Source organism: Taeniopygia guttata, chromosome Z, assembly GCF_048771995.1.
Source record: "Taeniopygia guttata chromosome Z, bTaeGut7.mat, whole genome shotgun sequence".
In the NCBI taxonomy this organism is placed as follows: domain Eukaryota; kingdom Metazoa; phylum Chordata; class Aves; order Passeriformes; family Estrildidae; genus Taeniopygia; species Taeniopygia guttata.
Genome location: NC_133063.1, coordinates 77855479 through 77880190, shown reverse-complemented (window position 1 = coordinate 77880190; position 24712 = coordinate 77855479). Strand labels below are relative to the sequence as shown.

Below are 24712 nucleotides of genomic sequence, written 5' to 3'. Positions count from 1 at the left end.
AGGAAAATTATGCAAGAAGTCTGGCTTGCTCTACACAGGCTGCTACATAAGGCACAATTAAAAACCAAAGGAGGAAAACAGAACTACTGAAAATGTAGGTGCATGTAATCCATACAGTCTACTTAACATAAGCTGTGCAAGAGCAAGATCAAGAATAATAATTCAGAAGTTGCACACCAGCAATGTCATGATCCAGAGTCAGGCCTATCTGTTCCTAGTGCTAATGGAAATGTTTGAGGTCAATGCTGAATTGATTCTGCTCTTTGCTTTTATCTTTCAAGTAACATTTTAAAGCTGGATTAACTCTCAAATCCCCATCAAAAATTCCCGTCCTATGCCCTAAAGAAATCTTAGACTGCTCCTGTGAAAGATGTGGTTGCACAAGGACTGCAAGACGTGCAGATGTTCACGTACCACACAAAGCCACATCACTTTTCAGCATTTAACCGAAAACAACAGCAAATCATGTAAAACAATCCGTGTTTTTAAAGCGAAGTCAATTAATTTCAGACAACGTAATTGAGAAGCCACAGTTAGAATATGTGTCTGAACCAACTTAGGCTGTGAAAACATACCCCATTAATTTGTGCAAGCAAATTCCCTTCAGGACAATTTTTAAAGAAAAGGAACCACGGAGTTCATGTCTATTGCCATTGAAAATTTATTGGCTGACAACACTTGCAGTATGCTTACCCAGAAAATCACACTCAATACCTCTTATTTCCAAACATGTTAGGGACACGTGGGTTTGCTCCATCAGACACCAACCAAAGAACTCCCACATAAAATGGATGGTGAGGTGGTGCTCTTGAAGTATTTTGGGTTTTTCTTCCCCAGTTTTTGAAGAGATTTGAATCAAGACTATCAGCATCATTTAACTTGCTGATCAACACTGTTACCACGAGTGTTGGTGATCACCTCGTTTTGGCCACTAAGATATTAAGACTGGTTAAGGAAGAACTTTTGGTAACAGCTATCACTTCAGCAAGTTTAGTTTTAGTGTTTCATTTTTGTCTCCCGCTGTTAGTCTCTATCAGCTATTTTGTGTCATACAATTGAAAACAGTGTGTCACACCTAAAATCTAAACTGCAGCTGGACAGACTAAATCTGGCAGCAACTCATGCAGAATATTACTTCTGCTTCTAAATCACCCTGAGCTGCTTAATCACAGCACCTGCCTCCAATATATCCACATGAAAATGTAAGTGAAACTCTTTACTTGGTTTCACTCTTTGTACCCAATTACCACTTAATATTTAAAGACAAAAGACACAATAAAAATCCCACCTCCTCCTTATTTCTGTACCTGAATGTGTTACACTCCAAAACAACCTAAAAATTTCAGTAGAAGTAAGGAGTTGTGGGTTTGCCTAATAATTTCTTAGCTACCCAAATCTGCATAAATGATGGGCAAAGCTTCCTGTTGTCTTAATTCTGTCTATTCCACTGAGAAACAAAGATTATTTAAACTGTCAAAATAAAAGTAAGTTAACTGCAAATCCACTGAGGAATTCACTTCTCAGCCCAGACAGCAGCAGATCTGGTGAATTTATCTAGTCTCAATGTGTCAAATAGCAAAGTACTTTCAAAGCTGGAATAAGTGAAGAATAAAGGCAGCCATTTCACCAGCTCTGCACTCTGGGGTGCAAAAGTGAAAAGCTCACACATATTTACATCTAGTTTTCTATTCAAGCTACTATTCTATTCAATGTGAATAGTCAGAAGAGAAATTAAAGCAAACTGGGAAAAAAATCAGCAGTGCAAGGATCGTCCTTTTACACAATAAAAATATATAAAGGAAAATACTCTTCAACAAGGTAGTTCTTAAAGCTGGTTCCAAGACACCAGCTTCAGGTCTTAGAGAAGAACTATTTGATTATAACTTTAGCAATGACAGATACAGAAGAAAATGTCAACATCTGCTAATCTATCATGTTTCTGCTGCACCAAAATAATGCCTACATTAAAAAAACTCTCCACTTACCAAGTGCACTTATAGCATCCTCAAAAAGATTTGATCGAGATGTATCACCTGTTGTACTGTAAGACGAAGACAAGTGCAATGGTAATTACAAAACTTTGGAAAACTTCCTGTTTTTCAAAAAAAAAAAAAAAAAAAGAAAAAAAAAAGCAAAAAAAAAAAACAGCAGCAGCTGTAACTCTAATAGCCCCTTTTGTTTCTAAAAAACCAACAAAGCTTTCCAAAGAGCTCTCTTTTGGTCCTACAGTGAGAATAGATTTTACAAACTTACAATGCTAGCATTTTTAAAACAAGGCCAACCTTCCCCCGCTACCCCCCAGAAGTTTGGCTCTTGCCCATCTGCTCAGGGATTAGCCATCTGCTTGCTTGAATGCTTTAAAGAGTGGGAGAACAAGGTGGATTTTCAAAAGCACACAGCAGTCTCACTAACTGCTTCCCCACAGTCACCAGTTTGACCTCAATGAGGACCCAAGGAGGTCGGTGGCAAGCACTTATTAAAATCTCAGTATACTACTTTCCCAGGAATATAAACTGCTAACATTTGCAATTACTCTATCTCAAATTATCAAAGTTGTTAAATTACAGGATTAAAGGCTCACCTCCATGAACACAGAGGCACAACACTAGGCAGAGGAACACCAGTTTTAATGATCAGCCACAGCCAAGGGCTGCCCAGTTCCCAGGGCTGCAAAATTAAGAGCATCAGCCCCCTGGACTCAGGGTGACACCCAGGGTGGGTCACCAGGACTCCTTCAAGGGCATTACAGCCTACAGGGTGGTGCAACTCACTGTGGGGTGCCAGGAAAAAGTGTTGGGATGAAGTCTAGAGGAAGAACCAAAAGCAGGGAAAGGAAAGCTGAAGGCAACGTGCATGAAGAAAAGCACAGGTCAAGAGAGCAAAAAGAGGAGAAAAAGGGCCAGTCATACATAAGAAACACTTGCCTGGCTGTGCTCTGCACCTCACTACCCATCCATCCTGTCTTTTCATTAAATTCTACATCTAAACATTTTTCATAATGCAGGCATGTGTGTCTCTATTCTACACACGTGTGTATGTAGAATGGGAATCTGAGCAACAGGGCCTGGAGCAGGGTGGCAGGGCTTAGGCAGTCCCCATGCCCTGGTACCAAAAACTTGGCCAACTCTAAGGAGCAAGCTGTCAAAACAGCAACTCCTACTTTTCACTTGTGTTTTGTACATATTCATTCTGCAGGAGTGGGCTTTGCCCTAAATAGGCAGAGGGGAAGCAGATGTGGCTGATGTATCTTGCATGACTGAGCTGACCTAAGCTGACAGACATACATTTATAGGTATATCCATATTGTGTGTATATTTTGGGAATACAGAGTCTTGATAACATGATAGACTTGAGGACATGGAGATGCAGAAACCTCATATTTATCAGGCTACCAGAGTTGGCAACTTCTACCAGCAAGTGAAAGATCATCAGATTGATCTGAATGTTTTCAGAAGATGCCACTAAAAATCCAACAGAGATCTCTGTAAGATCTGTGCAATAAATAATTTGTTCAAACAAGAATGCTTCACTAGAATCTGCCAGTAGTTAAGATTTACAATCAAAAAAAGATCAAAGACAAAGCAGGACGCCAGCTGGCCTGGCCTTGGGTCAAGAAATCTTGCCTTAGTAATTTAGCTTCTAAAGCAAATCAGAAGCAAACAGTATTCACTGAAATCTGGCAGGTGATAATTTTGATGTATATGTTAAATTATATTGTTCTTCTCTGTCAAGTGTGTACACTGAGGGTCCCTTACTGCAGTTTTACAAAACTGCAATCCATACATGAAAACCACTATTTCAGTATGACAGATTGATCTTTGAACCCACTGGACAAACTGAGCAGGGGAAAAAAAATAACCCCACTCATTAGTATTTTTAACCAACTAAGTGAATTTGACTGATAAACCTCATTTGCATTCCATTTCTAAAAGATACTCGTTTCTCAGAACTGCAAAACTAAATCATCAATTTGTGTATTTAGTGCAAGAAATTTGTTATGAGTTTTTCAAGACATTAGGCAATTGCAAGTTTTGCTTCATTATCATCAAATCAGTATTCTGTGCTGTTTAAATACAATCACTTTAAAAATACTGTATTGTGCACCAGTATTCCCAGAAGTAACACACAAATAATTAAAGCCCAGAGTATGAAAAATTAAGATTTGATGCTATGCAGCACTTCAGGTGCCATTAAATTCCAGTTAACAATATTTTAATCCCATGCAGTACTTAAGCAACTTAAGCAAAAAAAGGCAACAGCACACATCAGGGATGAAACCTCTAACTTCCATTTGATTTTCTCAGTTGCAGAAAATTGAGATGAAAAGTTTTCCCAGGTCTCAAAAAAAAAAGACAAAAAAAAAAAAAAAAAAAAGACAAAAAAAAAAAATAACCCAAACCTTGTAGATTTAAAGAATTACATGATTAAGAGCAATATGACATCCTACATTTTGGAAGAAAACGCTCTTTCCAGATATTAAGAGACTCATACAGCAAAAAGGAATTTATGGTTTGAATCTGTCCAACATTACCAAAAGCACAATCAGAGGGTTATGAGCAGGACAGGATACATTCCTCTTCAGACTTCTCAGACTTCAAGAGCTTTGTGAACAGCATATCCCCACTGCAGGTGAATATCCTCAGTCTGAACAGAAACTTGCAGGATAACTCTGAAATGCCTAACAGGAGCTCAAGTCTATTGTCATTTAACTCTCCCCTCCACAAGGTTTCCTCCCAAGAGCACACTTCCCACAGGAGAAGGCATAAGCAAGGAGAGGTGCTTCTTACAATCAGTACTATCATACTTAGTGAGACACTGAAGTTACAGTTAAGAAAGAAGAAAAATTATATAGAATGGAGAGAGTGATTTGCCTAACACTGTAATAAAAACTTAAAACTAGAAGCAAAGAAACAGGAACCCATTTTTGGAGGCTTATTCATACCTGTCAATTGATGATGGACTGACAGCAGCTGGTGCCTCAGGTGGTTTTTCTTCTGGCTTCTCTTCTTTCGGAGTACTCACAGGTGCTGGCTCACATGCCACTGCATCTGGTGCTGGTGGTGGAGGGACAGGAGCTGGCACAGGGGCAGGAACAGGGATTGGTGCAGCAACTGCTGTGGGAGCTGCAGTTGTTGAGCCAACAGTGGAAGTGGCATTTGATGGCTGAGTCACTCCAGCTGCTGCTTTGGGCTACAGGAGGACAAAAGAGTTCAGGCACAAAACAAAGATCATAAATCCACAGCTCTCTAAGTTCTGTTAAGACCATTTGTGTTTGCTATCGCTGCCTCAACATCAAGCACAACATTAAAAGGTTGCAAGACATTAACTCTCTAATGCCCTTCACTGTGCTTAAACAAGAAACTGAGAGTGTCACTGAAGTACTTGCACACCTGAGCGCTCACACGCTGAGGATTAAGTGAAATGCAAAGATCTAAATATTTGCAGATCACAATATGAAATTTGTGAATATGAAAACAATCCTGTGTTTTACAAAAGCACATTTTCCAGAAGAAACCAAGAGAGTTGCCAAAAAACATCTGCAGAACAAGGTTTTCTCACCACTCAGATCTGGAAAAAAGTGATTAAGACAGAAATCACATTTCATTATTAATGCTGTTTGCTGGAACACAGGATGCAAAAAAAAATTAAACTTCACCTGCACATGTTTCAGTTATGCAATCTTTGCATTCAGAGCACTACAATAAGATCTCAAATACTTCAGTTCATGAAGTAAGTACCAAGGACACAGCAGAATGAAGGACTACCAAATTTACAGCAGAATATTTAGCATGAATAATTCTTGTAAGCAATTGTGAAATAATCTTCACATCTCTAATGGAAACTTGAATTTTTCTTGGATGCAGTATTTATCCTGTTATATAGAAATAGCCCCAAGGGCTGACAAAGCTGACCCCAGTCTTTGGCTTTCCAAGAGAAATAGCTGAACTTTAACAAAACTACTTATTCAAGGTGCACCACTTTCAGACATTGCCTGCTTGAAGAAAACATTTACTTCCTCCTTTTGTCTGCAAGGAGAGGTAAAGCTAAGAATGAATAGCTTTCAACATGATGGGCACAGCAAATAACATTTTAATAAGCACTCAAAGAAAAATACTAACACAGCTGGAATGCAAGGGGGGTTATTTTCTGTTGGATTCCTAAACCCCTTATGCAACAATGTCTGAGCATCAGACAAGTTAGCAGTGCCTACATGACTGGGCATGTCTTATCCACAATAGAATAAGGAAAAGGGCAATTGAGCTCCAAGACTAACAAAAAGATTGTAAGATTGAAGAAATGCCCTAAGTACCTTTATTATCAGAATATACTGAATTTAGCAGTTCTTCATGGAGATCTGCCTTTAGAATCACAGAACTGTTGAGGAGACCTCTAAAATTATTGACTCTAACCCAGCACTGCCACACATACCACTAAACCGTGCCCCTAAGTGCTACAGCCACACATTTCTTGAACACTTCCAGGAGTGGCAATTGCACAACTTCTCTGGAGTCTTCTGATATCAACAAAATAAAAAACTGGACTCTGACATCTCGTCTACACCTGTTTTCTTGTACTGATAAATGCCCTTGTGGCAAGCCACAGACTAGGAAGCTGTTCATTCAGGAACACAGCAACAACAGTTATCTTTAACAAGCCCACATGTTTAATTATGTTTACTATTACCAGATGGAAATAAAGGCCATATCTGGGAATAAAGGGAATACTGTTTTCTTTGTCAGGAGGAGGAACTTTAGCTTCAAAATTAATTTCCTATTCCAAACAGACAGATGAAGCCAGTTTTATTCAGATCGCAATGGTCTGGAATGCCTGGAAAATCAGTGGCTTGATTCCTGGAAGCAGCCTGACAAGTGGTTCAGAGAAGAAATACTTTGAACACATGTCACAGTCATTCCCTGTAAATTGCACTTGCAGTCTTTCAAAACCCACAGGTTTGTTTACTGCCAGATGTATCCCGTCTCCACTGGTTTATGCTGTTGAGTTTGACAGAAGAAAAAGCCATGAACTATGAAAACCAACATGGCAAGGCTGGAAGAGTTCCATACAGAGGATTTAACAACAAACTACCTAGGTTGTCTTATTCCTTTTAATAATAAAAGGGGAAAAAAAACAGAGAGACTAGAAAGAATAAACAGTAAAATCAGCCATTAGCAATTTTTTTTCTTTGATACAAACATTCAACAGAGAGCAAATGCAAAAATCAGCCTAGGCAAACCAAGACTGTGAAGCATTATTTTTTATCTATTCACGTAAGCTTTTTACTGTTAACCTGAACTTGCATATTATGAAATTCCACTGGTTTTAAGAATGGGCATATACAATCACTCATCATAAGAAAAAACAGAATTAAACTAATGAAGCTTCCCACTCAAAAGAAATGATTACTCACTTTTGTCACCATAACCACCACAAAGTTCTTCTCATCTATCTTGTATTCTTTAAGAGCAGTTTCATCATTAAGGATTTTACCTGGGAAATTAAACAGGCAGAAATTAAGAAGTTGTTTAACTAATCAACAAACGATCTTGGGATTTCCTCATTAAAACATGTTTTATGCAGACTTATAAATAAACATTAAACAGTGCAACAAAAAGCAGTTTGGCCATTAAGCTTTGGCAGCAGAGCTAGAATTTTTCTCATATGATGTACAAAGTAGTGGACACCTTGAGGGCTGCTGCCTTAAGTGTTGAAGATGCTTTAGAACCATTTAAAATAAAAGCATGAAATCTGGAAAGATTCACTGGAATCTGGAAAGATCCTTAACAAAGATACATGTAATACAGAGGAAGGCATTAACACAGAAAAAGCTTAACCAAGTAACTTATGTCTGCTTACACAGTAAGGGAAATTCCTTTCTACTTATCTTCCATTTGTTTTTCAGATAAGAGCATTACCTGCAATAACAAGTGTGTGACCTTGCAACTGCAACAATTTGCAAGGCTAAAACTTTAGAAAAAGCTAGAACTATTGCATAATTTGACACCTTGACAGAAGGATGAAAAAGCTATCAGAAAAAGCCAGAAACATCTGTTAGACTATGACTTTTGATGTTTCATAAGCAGAGGAGGTACTGTGACAAAATAGATTTGCATCACTTCTACAAGAATTTAGGAACACAGTAAGCCACATACTTTTTGCCTTTCCTTAGTACAAGCTGACTTAGAGGTAGCACCACAAATCAGAAAAACAAGTCTGTATTTCAGTGAGTTTTATAGCACTGATTTCTACTACAGAATTTCAGGGAATATTTTACAATTTAAACAGATTAATTTTCTGAAGATGTGCCACAGACTGCTTCCATTTCACAACCTCTCTAGTGGACTGCAAGCAGGACACATCCTTATCCTGATGATTGCAAGGAAATCAAGCAACACATACACTTTATGGCACAAAGAGCACAGAAGACTGGTTCCACCAGTCCTGCAGGTCAAACATTCAAGGAAGTATTACAAGTAGTGCAGTAATAGCAATACCTGTAGCATCTGACTCAGAACCTATATGGGTTTACTTACAATTTTTATAGGCACTTTGGGGGAGGCTTTAATGAATGTGTATGCAATATAATATATATACTTTATGAAAGTACATAGACAGACATCTTGTATTCTCAGAACCCACCACTCTCAGGGTTTCTAGATCACACCCTAATACAATGTCAACACAATGGATCTGCCTCTCTGATGAAAATCAGCTGGGGGTATCACTTTGGTTTGCCAAATTATGAAAATTCTACAGCTCATTTTAATAAAAGTAAAAATGTCATCAATATACCCTCATATCTCTTGTCCAAAGGGAAAAAAAAAAAAAAAGATAATACACCTTCGGATAACATTATATTCTTAATCTTATTTCCTACGTTTCTTACTGCTTGTGAGGATTATTCAATACTGCAGATACATTCTGGCTTCACAAAACACTCAAGTCATGTCACAGAATCTTATGCAATCTTTGATTTCTGCAATCACAGAAACATAACATTAAGAGCGCCAGGCAGTTACACACATTGCACAAAGCCTTCTGCCTGATTCACATTTCTTGGTTATGCATGAGACTTCCACCTTCATGTTCCTGACATGCATTCCCTCCATTGAAGTACCAGGGACATAAAACCTGCTATGAGGTGTATTTCAGAGGAGCTGTACAAACACAGAGACTCAAAACTTGTCTCCCATTAGCATCTCCCCACTGTTAACAGTGGCTTTGGCTTATTACGAGTGAAAGAGACAATACTTCTTACAAAGCAGTACATGACAAAAGTGAAAAGTCCACCAAAGTTTCTTTCAAGGTCAGTTTTAGAGGAAAAAAAAAATACAAAAGGGAGTACTGGAATAGCACCAAAGTTCTGACATGAAGCGAGACCAAAAAAATGGGTTTCTGTATTAGCGCCAGAATGCACAAGGCAAGTAAAATAAAGCTCAAATAAGGTTAATTTCACGTTTTTAACTGACATTAGCCTGCTTTTTGCTAGTACATAATGCACGTTTCTAGTGACAGAGCTTAAAAGTATGAAAGTACCTTTGTACACCTTTGGTGGTGGATTTCTTTTGTCAATCCAAAAGAAACAATCTGGTTTTTAATTCTCTGAGGTATATATAGCAATGCTTCAGCTATACACAGCATAAATTGAACACAAAAAGAATTAAGCCAGAACAGCAGCTTTGATCTGCTTAAATCTTGAATTCTTGTAAAAAAAGCTATTTCTTCTTGACCCAGCATATCTCTAAGACATCATGTTGCAGGAGAAAAGATGACAGATACACATGTATTAAAACCTGAAAGATTCTAATTCAAAATTAGGAGTTCCCTTTGACACTGAGTTAGTTTCTGTGTTTGTAGGGGTTTTTATCCTGTCTGTACTTCAGTTCTTAGACTTTGTAGAAGGTTTAACATTCACATCCAAATCAAACAACAACATAAAATAAAGCAGGTTCAGATAAGTTATCTTCAGAATATTCATTACCTGCATAAATTAGTTTTTGGCCAGCTACTGGAAAGGCATCTTTCCCCCTTTCTGATTCAATCTTCTCTTTCAGTGCCTTCACCTAAGCACAAAAACAGCCTTAATGAAAACAAAGTTCACAGTAGAAACCCAATTAAATGTACTTTAAATTTTAAATACTGAAGAGTAGTTTCAATCATGCCTTGATGATGTCAAGTTTATCAGTCTTCTGAATATGTCATTGTAACCACTTTGCAGAGCAACACTGTCCCTTTCCCAGTCTCCTGTGCTGAATCAAATTAGTTAATTAATTTTTCCATGAGAAGTTATTAGTATGAGTGTACAACAGAGTGAAAAAGTAAATTAAGAAATTTGGGGAGCAAAAATGTTTTAATCTCTTGACCCGTTTGCCCTGCTCTTTCCCTAAATGTGGAGGGTATACCTGCTATAAACAGAACAGAAGGTTCTCATCATCATAGCCACTTTTCAGGGAATGCCTGGGTGCTTTTTTGGTAAGATCACCATATGCAAAGATTGGGCAAAATGTTCAGATGCTTATCTTATATAAATTGTTTTCAACTCCTCCCTCTCCACCACAATTTCTGGAGCTTCACACAGCAATTCTAAGCCTTTACTTGCTTGCACTGATGCATCACCCACACTTTCACAGCACCAATAGCTCAAGTGGCACTGCTAGTTGTTGTCATGTACAAGAATGCTCTCAGTTCTCCAGGAAGATTCTGCAGTGCTACCCTGAGGAAGTAAAGGAAGCTCCTGTAAAAGCATTCCTGCACTGACACATCTGCAGTCATGCTTTGACTGCTAACACAGGCAATTCTTCTTGCTTTCTTGCAGACACTCCCAGTATACAGAAAACAAAGTCAACCAATCTGCTATGAGATTATTACTTCAAGCTAACACCACCTTCTAAAGGTTGTTTTTCTTTTTCCTGAATATTCAAAAAACCTTCTTCATAAAACTCTGCAAGGATACAGAACGCAACATATTGCTTCCCTCTATAGAACTAAACAAAAATAGGGAGCCAGCTCTTTTCCCCCAGCAGATGAAGAAAGGATGCTTTTGGTATTTTGTACCATACATGCCATCTCAGTACCTGCCAAATGCTTTGGAATTAGTCTCCAGCCAGGCAGTTGCTTTCCCACAGCAAACCTAAGAGCAGTTCACTGCCACCCATAAGTCCAGAGGATAGTCAAATTTGACAGCAGTTTGCTGAAAGCATCATTATTCTCACACACTTCTTTCACAACAATCTGTCCTATCCTTGGATTTATATTTATTTTGAAAGCATATTTTCTTGAAAATTAAAAATATAAACTTGTTCATTCCTCCCTGGTTTTAAGGATGGAAGTGACTCAAGTTGCTACTGAAAAATCTCCTTTACCACAGATAAGCCATCAAGGATTTTTTTCCTAAACATTAATAATAATACAATCTAATACTTTACACAACTTCAGTTAAAGGCCTGCATGCACGAGGGCAAATCACTTGAATTATGTTAAAAGCCTGTTATGTTCGCAAATGTCTACTTTTTAACACTTTCCTTATGTATCCTTATACTTATGCACTTGTACCAACCACTCATGCTACTTTTTTGATACCCAGGTACGATGTTTGTCATAGATATGTAACAAATATTGCAATATGGCTAACGTGCATAATCTATTTTGAGGGAGAAAATTAAAGTTTGTTTCATGTCCACTGCATCAATCAGGGTACTGGCTTCAAATGTCTACTTAAGTCTCCGTTATTCTATTGTTTTATTCCAGACAACAGTCTTTTTCCCACAAGGAACAAAACTAAGATGTGTGCTTTCAAACATAAATGTTTGAACAGCTAAAAGTCTAGGTCAGGACACACTGAACACACAGGTTGATTTACTACACAATCATTGGATCCATGAAAAGGAGTTAAGATATTTACTGTAGGAGGATCCAACAATTCATTTGCCTTTGCTGACCACCTGTTTGTAGCATTTCCCCTTATTATTACTGTGCTGTGATTGATGTACTGCAAGCAACCTGAGGCACTGCTGTCTTCCAAAACCTTCCAAAATGTTCCCCCTTCCATAAGCCTGCGACAAACAGGACTATGCTTTCATCCCTTTGGCAGGTGGCATTCATCTCCAGACGTAGGCAAACTTCCATTTACACCATGCGGCCAAGGAAAATGAGAAAAAAAATGTTTTCTGGGAATCTGTTCCAGTGTTTCACCATCCTCACTGTACAAAATCCCTTCCTTACATCTACTCTTAACAGACCTGCTAAGAAGTCTGTCCCCATCTTTCTTCTAAGCCCCTGTTTGGCACTAGAAGTTTCTCCAAGATCTCTGCAGAGCCTTCTCTTGTCCAGCCTGAACGACCCCAGCTCTCTCAGCCTGTCTCCATAGGAGAGGTGCTCCACCCTCTGAACATCTTCATGGCCTCCTCTGGACCAGCTCCAAAAGGTCCAAATCATTCACACTGTGCTAAGGACCAGCAACAGTACACAGCCCTATGTTCCACAGGACTACACCTAGGAAAACTAACTCGTGGTCACAGGTAGTTTCAGCCTTGCTGGACATTCAGGTGGCTGTGCTTCAGCTGTACAGGCCCTTTCCACAATCCAAAAACCCTCTCTGCATACTAATACTGACATAATTTTTATTATTGTAGTGCCCTGTGTCAGGGACAGACTAAAGACATATACTAATTACTATGCCGTAAGTGGATCCACATGAAGGAGTTTGGTATTTATTGCTTCAGTGAAATAGTTATCAATGCAAAAACCACCATGAGGTTACAGAACCATGGTGGTTCTCAACATAAAAAAAAACTGCATGTTTTTCCCTAAAGAACAGAGACAATCTTTGGCTAAAGCTTGCCAACACAGGGGCCACCATTAACTTCTTAATTCTTGAAAAGATTGGAAATCCTGAGGAGAAAAGGCCGTTACAGTTTTCAGTGCTAGTCTTTATTCCCTGCCTGTATTCTTGCCACATACATCAATCAGTTTAAGAACAGATTATATCCTAAATTGGAACACAAATTACTTCAGTTCTCTGGCTGACAGCTTACAGAAATCTAAAAAAAAATTTAAGGTTAACATAACTGAGCTAATTTACAGTATTTTGCTATCTATGCCCAGGGACATTGCCATTTGCAAATGGGAAGAACATTTACATAGGTCTCTCATTTAAATGGACATTCACTCTACTGTGAACTTTTGCCATCCAAAGATACCCATATAATATCTTATGGTGACTGACAGTAATGCACCATAGGCTCCTAATCACGAACTTAAAATTCTGTCATGTCATTCAAGTTGCTCCTTTAAAACTGAAAATACACCAAATAGTAATTTCCAGCTTACATATAAGAATATTTCAGAGCATTGCTCAACTACTTTATAAAGAATAGTGATTTAGATAAGGAAATCTGTCCTATCTTAAATGAATACAATGAACTGATTGGATCACACCTATTCAAAAGAACAAACAAAAGGACTCAAACCAACTCTTAACTACTAGAGCCTGAACCTGCAAGAAAATGCAGTCAGCTGCAGACTTCATCATTCTCATATTAGAGACAGATGTTCAAGAAACACTCAGACTAAAATAAAAAGCACTTGCCTATTCTTCTGGCTTTCATCACTGCCTAGCCTAGGAGGCCAGAAACACATCATTTGCAGAGGATACAATACTAATTCTCAGAATAAAAAAAAGGAATAGATAAGATCAGATACATCCATTTTAGCAGTAACATTCCAGTGGCACAGAATTGCCTCTTGTAGTTCTAGCTGGAGTGACTGAAGGCATAGTGAGAAATAACTGTGCCATTAATTCTGCTAAGAGAAGAAAATGCATAATGGTGCAACAACCTGTATGTCAGACAGTAGTATGATCCACTTTCATTTAGATTTAAACCATAGATGTTCCATTTTCAAGGAGGAATTAAAAAAAAAAAAAACAAAGAGAGAGAGAGAGAGAGAGAGAGAGAGAGAGACAGAGAAACCCTCTCAATGTTTTTCAGAAAAGACAGCTGCATCTTCCAGCTGCTGGTGCAGTGAACTGCTGAAAAAAGCAACGTCCTGAACTTTGCCTCTGGCAAATTAGGTTGCTAAGAACCTAACTTCAGCACCCCCATTGGTTATTAAGTGAAAATTAATTTTGGGGAAGCACACCCACCACATTGATCCATCAAACTGAGAAACCATTCACAGATTATGATTTATTTTACTCATAAATACAGATCCATAAACCAGACCTTCAGGCTTCCTAGCTTTATTCAGCCTGATTAGGGTTCAAAATGTATTTCAGACCTCACCAAATCCCATTTTTCCTCTGCCCTTATAAAATTTCACAGCATAATAAACAGAGCCTGTACTTTATGACAATAACTTTAAGAATGAGCATCAATTCATCTACAAACACTTTACCCTAAAGATTCAGAAACAGCACACTTGGAAGTCAAGATGACTTTCTTCTGTCCCCTATGAATTTAGACATGAAACTCTCCCTACTACGTAGAAACCAAATGCAGTGTCCTCAAGAATATATGCCATGCAATCTGTTTAATAAAGAGCTAGAGCTGATTAACTCCTAACTGAAACACTGAGGTCTTCCAAAGAAATACCAGTCATCAGCTGCATCCCAGACAGGCATCTAAAAATGGGTTTCATGAAATCACCAGTGCTGAGTTTCGCAGTTGTTCCTTGCAGTCACTTTTTGCCAGCTAAGCAAGCAGGGCATGCTGGGTTCCACCCAGGCACAGTTCCCATTGATCACACACCCTCCCCCTGCCCTCTCACACACCAATTTTCATTTCTCCTACCTCATATAAATGCTGACACAAAAGAGGCAAGAATCGTCAGTTTATTCAGAGACTCATTTCATAAATCCTAATGAAAAAGTGAACAGTGTACTTTCATTGGTTTTAATGTATAATTGCATAGGCAACACAAATTGCTGAATTTCTTGAGATGCTGGGAGAATCTGAATACAAAGCTGGAAAAGATCTCTTCTGACATCAAGCTACAAATCCATCTTCCACACCACAATCTTCATCAGGAAACTGATGCACCCACAGACAAGATTGTTAGCTACTTCTACCATGAGGCTGCTACAAAGTTTACTTTGATATTGGAAATCTTCTCCTAGATTCCAGCCCAAGTTAATTGGCAGACTATTGTTCTTATGCTAGTGTTATCATTCAAGCATGAGTAGCCTTCTCACATCCACTGGTGCTTACCAGTGTAAAACATTTGCATAATTTCACCAAAACTTGAGAGCTAAACCAAGCAGGTCTCTTTAGTTCACTTTCATGTCAGAGTCACAGTTTTCCACAGGCTCCAGGCACCTCTTTCCAAAGGTAGAAATTCATTGCCCTTGGGAACACATGGCCAGCACACTTGAAGCAGAACAGCATCACTACTCTCCCTGGATGTTTCAGGATCTATGATCTCAGGGTTTACACCTGTTAATGAACCTGATTCCAATCAATTCATGCTGTTCATTTGAGAGCCGTTTACCAAAGGCTGACCCTCAATTAGGCAGACAGGTACTAATGCTAAACTTTGTCAATGTTGTCATGCTTCTGTTGATTTGTACTCCAATTCTTATCACATGAATTAAAGGACTGTGAAGAGGTGGATCCCAAGACCAACTCTGAAAGACCCTCACTACCAGCCTAGCTCTGCTGAACTGCTTCCCTTTGAAAATAAATGCTGCACAGAGGGTTGTTTTTTTTTTTTTTTAATCTACATTATAATTCTCTACCACTCTTCATCTTTTTCTGTAGTAAGCTAATGGGTTTCTCGCAGACTTTGTAAAAGTCATAGTTAGACAAGAACAAAAGCTTTTAAATTCCAAAGGGCTTTGCTCTTTTCCTCCTCCCTGAGGGAGGGCATCATAGTCTGAAAACTTGTCTAGAATCAGGCTTAATATTCCTGAGTTTTCTGCTCCCACTGCCCTTGCAAAAATATTTACCACGTTATACTGCCACATAAATACTGCTCAAAGTCAGGCGAGGACAATGCAGCTGTATCAGACAATAAACCCGCTAATGAAGCAACAAAATGACCAGTGCAACAGGTTTTACTACCCTTAATCAAACTCCATGATCAGCAACTGATTAATGACAAATATTGTGCCTACTACTGAAAACACACAGAGGATAAGAAACTACTAAGCTCGCAAGTCAATGCTTTACAGTACTTTCACTGGTAAGAGTGCATTTGGTTCCAGATACTTCTTTCTATAAATTATAAAAGCACCTTTCTCTGGCACAAAACTCCATTTACAGCGTTCTCTTATACTGTCTTTCTAAACAGGACACTCATATTTAGTCAGAAGGCAATAATAATGGTGGTTACATGAACAGATCAGTGCCCTACTTCAAGCCTCAAAGGCATAACAGATACATTAATTGGGAAGAACCACAGGAGAGGAAGAGCCTTGTGAATCCAGTCAGGCTTATGAGCTTACTAAAAACCTGAAAAAAAACACCAAAAAACCCAGTTGTACTCAAATAAACAAGGCATCTAGAATTACTCCAGCATTTAAAAACAGACAGGATAAAGTATTCATAATCTCCTATATTTACTTGCTGTATTTACTGCTGCTGAAGTTTGCATACAAAGAAAGAAGCAGCATTCTCTGAAGAAAAATAATCCAGAATTGTTTAGGTAAAAATCCAAATTTAGCCCTGACATTTACTTTCTCTGCAATTACCTCTACCTTTCTAATTCCCTCTACAAAACTGAGCTCATCTACACACAAGTGAAATTTGTAAGTGTAGTAGCTGTCATGCACTGACCAGAGATCAACAGAAATAATTTCTGATCTCAAAGCTGGCCTCCAGGCCTCCACACACTTCTGCCCTGCTTTTCAAAAGTAATGTATGCCCTGCCTGAAAGAGGAGACACCGGGGCCAGTCTTCTAATGCAAAAAGGCGACTAAAAGCAGCTTTGTACTAACACAGGAACACAAATGTCAACCTACAGCAGAGCTTTCAGCTATCTGCAGCTTGAAGAAAAGTAGCAAGATGGACAGTCCTGCCTCTGAAGCCACAAAGGTTTGTTTTAGGAAGAAAGCTTACATTAAGAGTGGTGACTCTTGCATGGTCTTATTGATTAGCACAAAAAATCCTCCTGTAGCTTTGGGCAGATAATTTTTACAGGCATATTCCCCACAAACCAATTTACAGTTACAAAAGTGACACTTGTTTGAGTGTGAAGAAAACTGACAAGCCATTTCGAGCAATGCTAAAAAGACACCTAAAAAACACTCTTCCAACAGTGCATGCTGACCAGCCAGTTGGAGGGGTCGCTCTGACACAAAAACACAGGGAAAGACAAGGAGAGGGAGAACCAGAGTCAGAGTGTAGCTAACACTCCGTGCTCACAGCCATGGCAAACCCTTCCCTCTCCTTTTCCCGTTCCTTTGGTGCTCCCTGCAGGGCAGCACACAGAGAACAGCCATCCTTACAGGCTCTAGGTAAGACATGCTGCACATCACCATGTCCTGTGAAATAAAGAGAGATTTGTTTCACAGAGTCCACTCCACCCACAGGAACTGTGTCAAACCTTGGCGGGAGAAAACATTGCCAGCTGTACCCTTCAGTGCTTTAAGTTTACAACCCCTACCTCACACCTACAGATAACTTTTTCTGTGTTTCAGGAATTCAAAGAAAATGTTTTTGAAAGGTTTATGAGTAAATAGAGCCATTTACACAAAAGGGCAACAACGAGACTCCAAACAGCAGCAGGATCATCTGCTCATATTAAATCTTTTTAATTAAAATGCAGTCTCCACTTTTATCAACTTTCAAAGGGAACACCTTCCAGCCTGTTGTTATTCATACCAAGGACAGATACCCTTGCTGTCTAGTCATACCTGCAAAATAGACCTTAAATATACGTACAGAACCATCCTTAAGTGTGTATAAGCTCTCTATTTAACTTCTCAGTACACTGGCCACGTTGGCAATGCTGGCCCAAGAAAGTTTAGATTTTAAGAAATACAGCACCTAATACTGCCAAATCATTAAAAGCACAAAGCTAAGTTTTCTTTGGTGACAGCTAAACTGGGTAACAACATTCTCAATAAAGTAGTTGAAAAATTATGGGCAGAGCCACAGCTTTTGAAAAATGGGCAACATGTAAAGACATATTCCAATATGAATACAATAATTTTAGTTGTATTAAGTAATTTATGCTATCTTTCCTTTTTTTTTTTTTTTTTTTTTTTTTTTTTTTTTAAATGTGTCATCCTGCCCAAAGTTCTTTGGAAATTGTATTTAAAACACTCACTGGAATTTCAGGAAAATATTCCTGAACATGTGAAAGCCTAGCCTTCTTCAGCCAAGAATCAGAGCAACCTCTTTTTCTTGAAAATCCTAACTCTAATCAGGAAAAAGAAACGGACTACCCACCAAAAGAAAGCAGTAGCAAAAAGCCCCTAGAGAGTTAATTAAACAAGTATAAATTGAAACAGACCAAAATTCCAAAATGTTAGGCTGTGAAGAAAATATGAAAACAATGAAAAAAGAAATGGAGCTACTCTTATTATAGTGATCTCTGAAGTTAAAATTTTGCAAAGTCATGTATCAAACCACAAGCAGCAAGTACAAGCCCTTCACATTCACACCTCCTCTGCCTGTGCAAGCACATACACACAAGGTAATAAAATCCTAAAGAGAGTCAGTAACAACAAAACAATCCCCCAGAAGAGGAGAAAGGTACCTACTGTACAACCCAAAGAGCAATTAAAAAAGAATACCAAGACCTTGAAGAGAAAAACATCTTTAACCTAGAAAGGTACTTCTGGATTTTGAACTGAGCACTTTTCCTCGAACCATAAAAGGGAAATACACTCAAACACATGTAGGAAGAAGATTTTCAAGAGTATGTTCATACCCATTAACAAGTTACAGACCCGGGAGTCAGTTTTCACCATTTAAGTCAGCAGCAGTCCCTGATTCTTCCAGAACAAAGTTAATTCTTCTGACACAGTAAGCTTAGCATCCAGAAATCGCCACATAAAGCATACACACACTAAGGACACACCAGAACACAGCAGAAGCTCAAACTTCCACAACTAACATGTTCTGCTGACATGGTGTTAAACAAGCTGGCTTTTCCTGGGTGTTCAAGTGCTGTGGTGGAACAGCGAAATGTGAAAGCCCATATTATGTGACACAGAGACTGCAGCCAAAAGACTGCTGACATCCTGAATATTCCTTGCACTTCTCTGCATTCTGACAATCAGGTTTTTAGGTTAACAGCACAGGGGGAGCTGAAAACAAAACAGGACAGACTCAACTTTTGCCTGGTGTTTCACTTTTAAAGTCAAGAATGTTTGTTGCAAAGATTTTTTAAATCCTGCTTCGTGCCTACATAGCAATAACTACAACAGAAGTGCCACATTTAGAAGCCTACAGTGTCACCTCAGACAAGAGATGTGGCTACACAGCTCTGTATCAGTGTCAGACCGCGCTCATTATTTGCTCCTCACACAAAGTTTAACAGATTTACTTTCTCACGGAGAGCCAACAAAAAGAAGTAGCAGCTTGTGCAGATGGATACATGCTTTCATTTACCCTGGTTAACTCTAAATGCTCAGGCCTTGAGTGGCCTCACTTGGAACACCAGAATAACCACAAGAGGTAAATCCAGCCCGGCGTGGAACTTGATGGGTGCATCACAAAACTTAAGGAAAAACAGTCAGGCTTGCAAATTTTAATTTGATAACAGGCCTTCCCCAATAATAGGGCCTGAGGCTAAATCCTTTCATCTTCTTTAGTCAATCAGGGTACCTGAGAGTCTTCACCCAGCGCTTTGGCAAGCAAGATAATAGCTTCAAGTATAATTTTCACTCACCCAAAATACTCACTTGGCCAATGTTTTAAAACACAACCATACCAAAACTGGAGTCACACCATTGAAGGCAAGTTTAAAATTCAACTGTGAGATTTACTAGGAAAATAAAAAAAAAAAAACAGTTACTTGTGCAAAAAGCCAATTAGCAAAGATAATTTATTATTGGGAAGTATGTTGCTTCAAATTCTCACTGGAGGTTGGTTTAAATATTCCTATCAATGACACCTCTCAGTTACAAGCATTAAAACTTGTCAGAATTCTACCTTGCACAGTATCATCAAGTCTCTCCAGATTAACTGGGTACTGAGAGTAAGAGAAGAAACTGCTAGGAACACAAAAGCAATTTTACAGAACCAGAACCCAGCTTCAGAGCAACAGGTTTCCTGCGCCTATCGCAACTACATGATTTTTGGCCCTGTCACACCATAGGGCAGAAATCCAAGTAAACAAGCCTGCCTGCCTCTGAGAAACACACACATGGTCCAAAGACTAAAAGTAATCTTTCCCAAACTCCATGAAACATGTTTCAAGGTCTGAGGAAATTAATCTAAGAAACCAGCACACTTAGCTAAAATTTGTGTATTTCAAAAAGTCTGACCAAGAACTTCAAAGCACACACTCGTGAGGCACCTCCTCAGCAAGGCACATTTCAAAGCGTTTTCTGATTTTAAGACTCAGTTTGTAACTCAAAGCTGAGCTTCTCTTTACTAAGTTTTATGATTTTTAGTATTTCCAACAGTACTTTCTTAGTAATTTTCTAAAAAGTGTACCATGGAAATTTAAACACGTTTTTCATCTCTACAGTTAATAATAAGACCAAGCCTTTATCCTGCTCTTTTAAAAACAAAGTTCTCCTCAAATTCTACCAGATTTCCTCTGTCTTACCACCCATTCCTGGCCAAAACCTGAAGTTATGCTCATGAGGAGCATTTTTATTTTGAGCCACTGTAGCGGCTACATCTACAAACAGAGGGTGCAGTCTCATTTTCCCACAATCCAACTTAGTCATTGCATTCTGCTGTCTCATAAACTGGTGAAGGCTTTGACTGGCAACATTCCTTCAGTCCTCTCTTTGAATTTACTTCCCAGGACCTTACTGAATGCAGAGAGCAAGAGGGGGAACAAAAAAAGAAAAAAAAAAATCGTTTTTTCAGTAACAGCACAAACTTATGTTTTAAATATTTGAAGGTTTCTAACCCCTGCCTCTCCTAAGCATTTGCCATGTCTCTCAGTCACAATGGAAACCCAAATGAGCTTCGTCCAACTTTCAACTGTCATCCTTTACTTTTCTTAAGATGGAAGAGGGCAAACCAACAGACTTTACAAAAGCAGATACAATGCTCCATAGTTTCTAGAGCTTCACTGCTCACCTGTCACAGGAAAGGTTGCTGGAAAGGAAAGCTGCCAGCCACCCCAGATCTTTCAAACCAAGGCCACAAGTGTGTCTGGACTTGGCTATCAAAACAACCATCTCTGCTCAGGCAAGTGACAAGGCAACTTCCAACCCTGCCAACTCACTTAGGGCCCTTTCTCTCATCTCACAACACAGCATTTCCCGGAGGATTTTCCAGCAGGCTCCTGTGTGCCAGAAGAAAACATCCACCTGGAAGCAAAACATGTCTCCTCTTCGCTCACAGCATCATCAGACACATCCAAAGGCACCGAGGAGAGGGGGGATGAGGCTGCTGCGAACCCCACGGCACACCCCAACACCGGCTCCACCGAGGTCAGCAGCGTCTCCCCCGCACTCCCTCCCCTCCGAAGTGCACACTGATGAATCGCTGCACTCGCCCTGTGAGGCCAAACACCAAACCCTCCCGCACTCTCCCACCTGCACAGCACACACCTGGCCGGGCACACAGCAGCAAACACCAGCCCCTCTCCAGATCACGCTCCTGTCCCGGCAGAAAAGCCCCACAACTCTCCCAGCGTTTCCCTCCTGGGAATCCATGGGACGAGGGGAAGGACCACCACGTTTTCCTTCTGCTGCACCCCCAGCCTCATCCCGGGAGAGAGATGCTCTCGCAATATCCAGTGTCCCCATTCCCCCCTCCCAGTGCTCCCATCATAAACCTGCAGCGATCAGTGCCCCACTGACTGCCATCCCACGGCACCCCGCTTCCCGAAAGGGAAAACTTTCCTTTCCTATAGCGCTCCTCTCCTCCCCAGGACTACGTGAGGTATTTATTCGCCCTCCCACCTCCCGGGCTGTTTCCCCTTTCCACCTCAGAGCTATTCCCCCTTTCCATCTCCCGAGCTATTCCGCCTCCCACCTCCGGGGCGTTCTCCTCTAAAACAAGGGGGGAAAAAGTCCTTCCCGCCGGAGATTTGGCCACGGCAGTCCCTTTCCTTAGCGATGGGAAGTCGCTCTTACCCACCAGCATCCCGAGGAAAAGGGGTCCCTCACACCCGCGGCTGAGCTCACCCCCTCCCCCGGCCCCGCTAGCCGCAAAATCATCCCAGGCGGATCCCACATCACCCCCGCGACCCCAACCCCTCACTGAACCTCCCTTTCCCGGGGCTGAGGGCACAGAACCCACATCCCTCTCCACGGCCGCGTCCCGGGGATGGGAAGAACGGGGGAGGGTGTGTGTGTGGGGGAGGGGGGGGGGGGGCAGGAGCCCGGGAATGGCCGCACCGTCTCCTCGGGGTCGATGTCGATGCGGAAGGTTTGCTGCTGCAGCGTCTTCAGCGTGATCTGCATGGCGGCGGGTACGTGCAGCGCTCCGGCCGCCCTCGTCCCTTCCCCGGGAAGAGGCGGCGGGGAAGAGGCCGGGAAAGGGAGGAGGAGGGAGGCGGCGCCGGGCTCGGCGGGAGGGGCGACCGCGCATGCGCCGCCTGAGGCGCGCGGCACGGCGCAGGCGCGGGCGCGCCTGAGGGCGGGGAGAGCGGGAGGAGGGGCGCGGGCAGAGAGGCAGAAATACAAATATAAATGTATATAAATAGATAGAGAGATAGAGAGAGAAGGAACGGAACGATTGTGGGGAAGAACGTGTGCGAGTCCGGCCTGTGACCGGACAGCAACGTGTCAGCCGGGTCGTGGCGCTGAGTGACGCGTCCAGGCGTTGCTCGAACACCTCCGGGGCAGTGACTCTGCAGTCTCCCATTCCAACTCCAGCCAGCCTTTCTGAAGAAATTCTTCCTAATATACAGCTAAACCTCCCCTGGCCCAGCCTGAGGCCATTCCCTCTCCTCCTGTCCCTGTTTCTGGAGCAGAGCCCGACCCTCACGGCTGTCTGCTCCTGTCAGGAGCTGTGCAGAGCCACAAGGTCCCCCCTGAGCCTCCTTTTCTCCAGGCTGAGCCCCTTCCCAGCTCCCTCAGCCTCTCCTGGGGCTCCATTCCCTTCCCCAGGCTGAGCCCCTTCCCAGCTCCCTCAGCCTCTCCTGGGGCTCCATTCCCTTCCCCAGGCTGAGCCCCTTCCCAGCTCCCTCAGCCTCTCCTGGGGCTCCATTCCCTTCCCCAGGCTGAGCCCCTTCCCAGCTCCCTCAGCCTCTCCTGGGGCTCCATTCCCTTCCCCAGGCTGAGCCCCTTCCCAGCTCCCTCAGCCTCTCCTGGGGCTCCATTCCCTTCCCAGCTCCGTTCCCTTCTCTGGCCACGCTCCAGCCCCTCAGTGTTCTTGAAATGAGTGGCACAGGACACACCACTTGTAAGTTGTTATACAAGTTTATTAATACACACAATATAGCACCCTCAGTTCCACCAGTGCTGGTTTCATAGAATATAAAGGACCATCTTGTCCCAGCCCCTGTGCCATGGGCAGGGACACCTCCAACTAAAAAAGGTTGCTTTATCCAACCTGTCCTTGAACAACATCAGGTGTTGGAGCATCCACAACCTCCCCAGGCAAGCTGTTCCAGTGTCTCACCATCCTTACAATAAAGAATTTCTTCCCTATATCCAGCTTAAATTGGGGATAAATAGGAGTGATTCCCCTAAAAGGGGGAGATTCCCTAAACCTCCCCTCTTTCAGTTTGTACCTACCCCTCCTTGTCCTATCACTACAGTTCCCAACATAGTGTCCCTCTCTGGCTTCCCTGTATGCTCCTTCAGATACTAGAAACTTCTCCAGGGTGAACAGCCCCAGCTTTCTCAAGCTGACTTCACAGGGCAGGGGCTCCTGGTCAGCTTGGTGGCCTCCTCTGGACTTGCTCCATGAGTCCTTCTCACTTTGAGGACCTCAGAGCTGGATGCAGCACTGCAGGTGAGGGTCTCACAAGAGGAGAAGAGAGGCGGAATTTCCTCCTTTGACCTGCTGCCCATCTGCTTTGGAAGCAGCCCAGCAGTCATTTGGCTTTCTGGGCTGTGAGTGCACACTGCTGGCTCATGGTGAGTTTAGTAGCTTGCAGTTTAGTGTTTGGGTAGTTGATGCATACCTTTGATGGGTTATTAACCTGTGTTTGCCCTGTTGCTCCTTAGATAATGTAGGAGGAGAGCTGCTACAAGTAAACTTTAAAGTTGAGCCAGCTGTGCTGGTAAAAGAGACCTTTTCTCCTGCTCCTTTTAACCTCTTCCATCTGCAGGTGTAGCATCTCCCAGGGCATCTTCTTTGAATAAAGGCTGTCTTTCTGCAAAAGGGGATACTTATGTCAGGCTGACTTAATTGCAGTTAAACTCCAAATTTCCTAGTATTGTGTAACGGCCAGAGAATTTCTAGCCTGCCACTAAGATTGTCAGCTTAATCTTTGTAATGAGAACCATCTTCTAACTCATTTTTTACAGTAGGCTTGGCTTCCTCAGCATTTCCTCCCAGCAGCACGGCCAGCAGACAGCATTGCCAGGCAGCAGGAAAGAGGGAGACCCCTTTCCCTGCAGGAGTGAGGGAATGGGGACGTGCTACACGTACACACAGGGCTGGAGGTGCTGCTTCTGCCAGCATCC

The 24712-nt window shown here is 41.4% G+C and overlaps 1 protein-coding gene across 1 annotated transcript in view; it reads right to left on the bottom strand.

Annotated features, from left to right (window-relative positions):
- The window catches only part of RAD23B (RAD23 homolog B, nucleotide excision repair protein), a 33883-nt gene extending 11212 nt beyond the window's left edge, over window positions 1-22671 (bottom strand). The window contains exons 1-5 of the mRNA XM_030257415.4: window positions 22472-22671; window positions 9980-10061; window positions 7409-7488; window positions 4943-5190; window positions 1986-2041 (exon numbers count right to left, since the gene is read on the bottom strand). Coding sequence (XP_030113275.1) covers window positions 1986-2041; window positions 4943-5190; window positions 7409-7488; window positions 9980-10061; window positions 22472-22537 — 532 coding nt within the window. The 5' untranslated portion in view covers window positions 22538-22671. The remainder of the gene's footprint in view (window positions 1-1985; window positions 2042-4942; window positions 5191-7408; window positions 7489-9979; window positions 10062-22471) is intronic.
- Between the last annotated feature and the right edge of the window lie 2041 nt (window positions 22672-24712).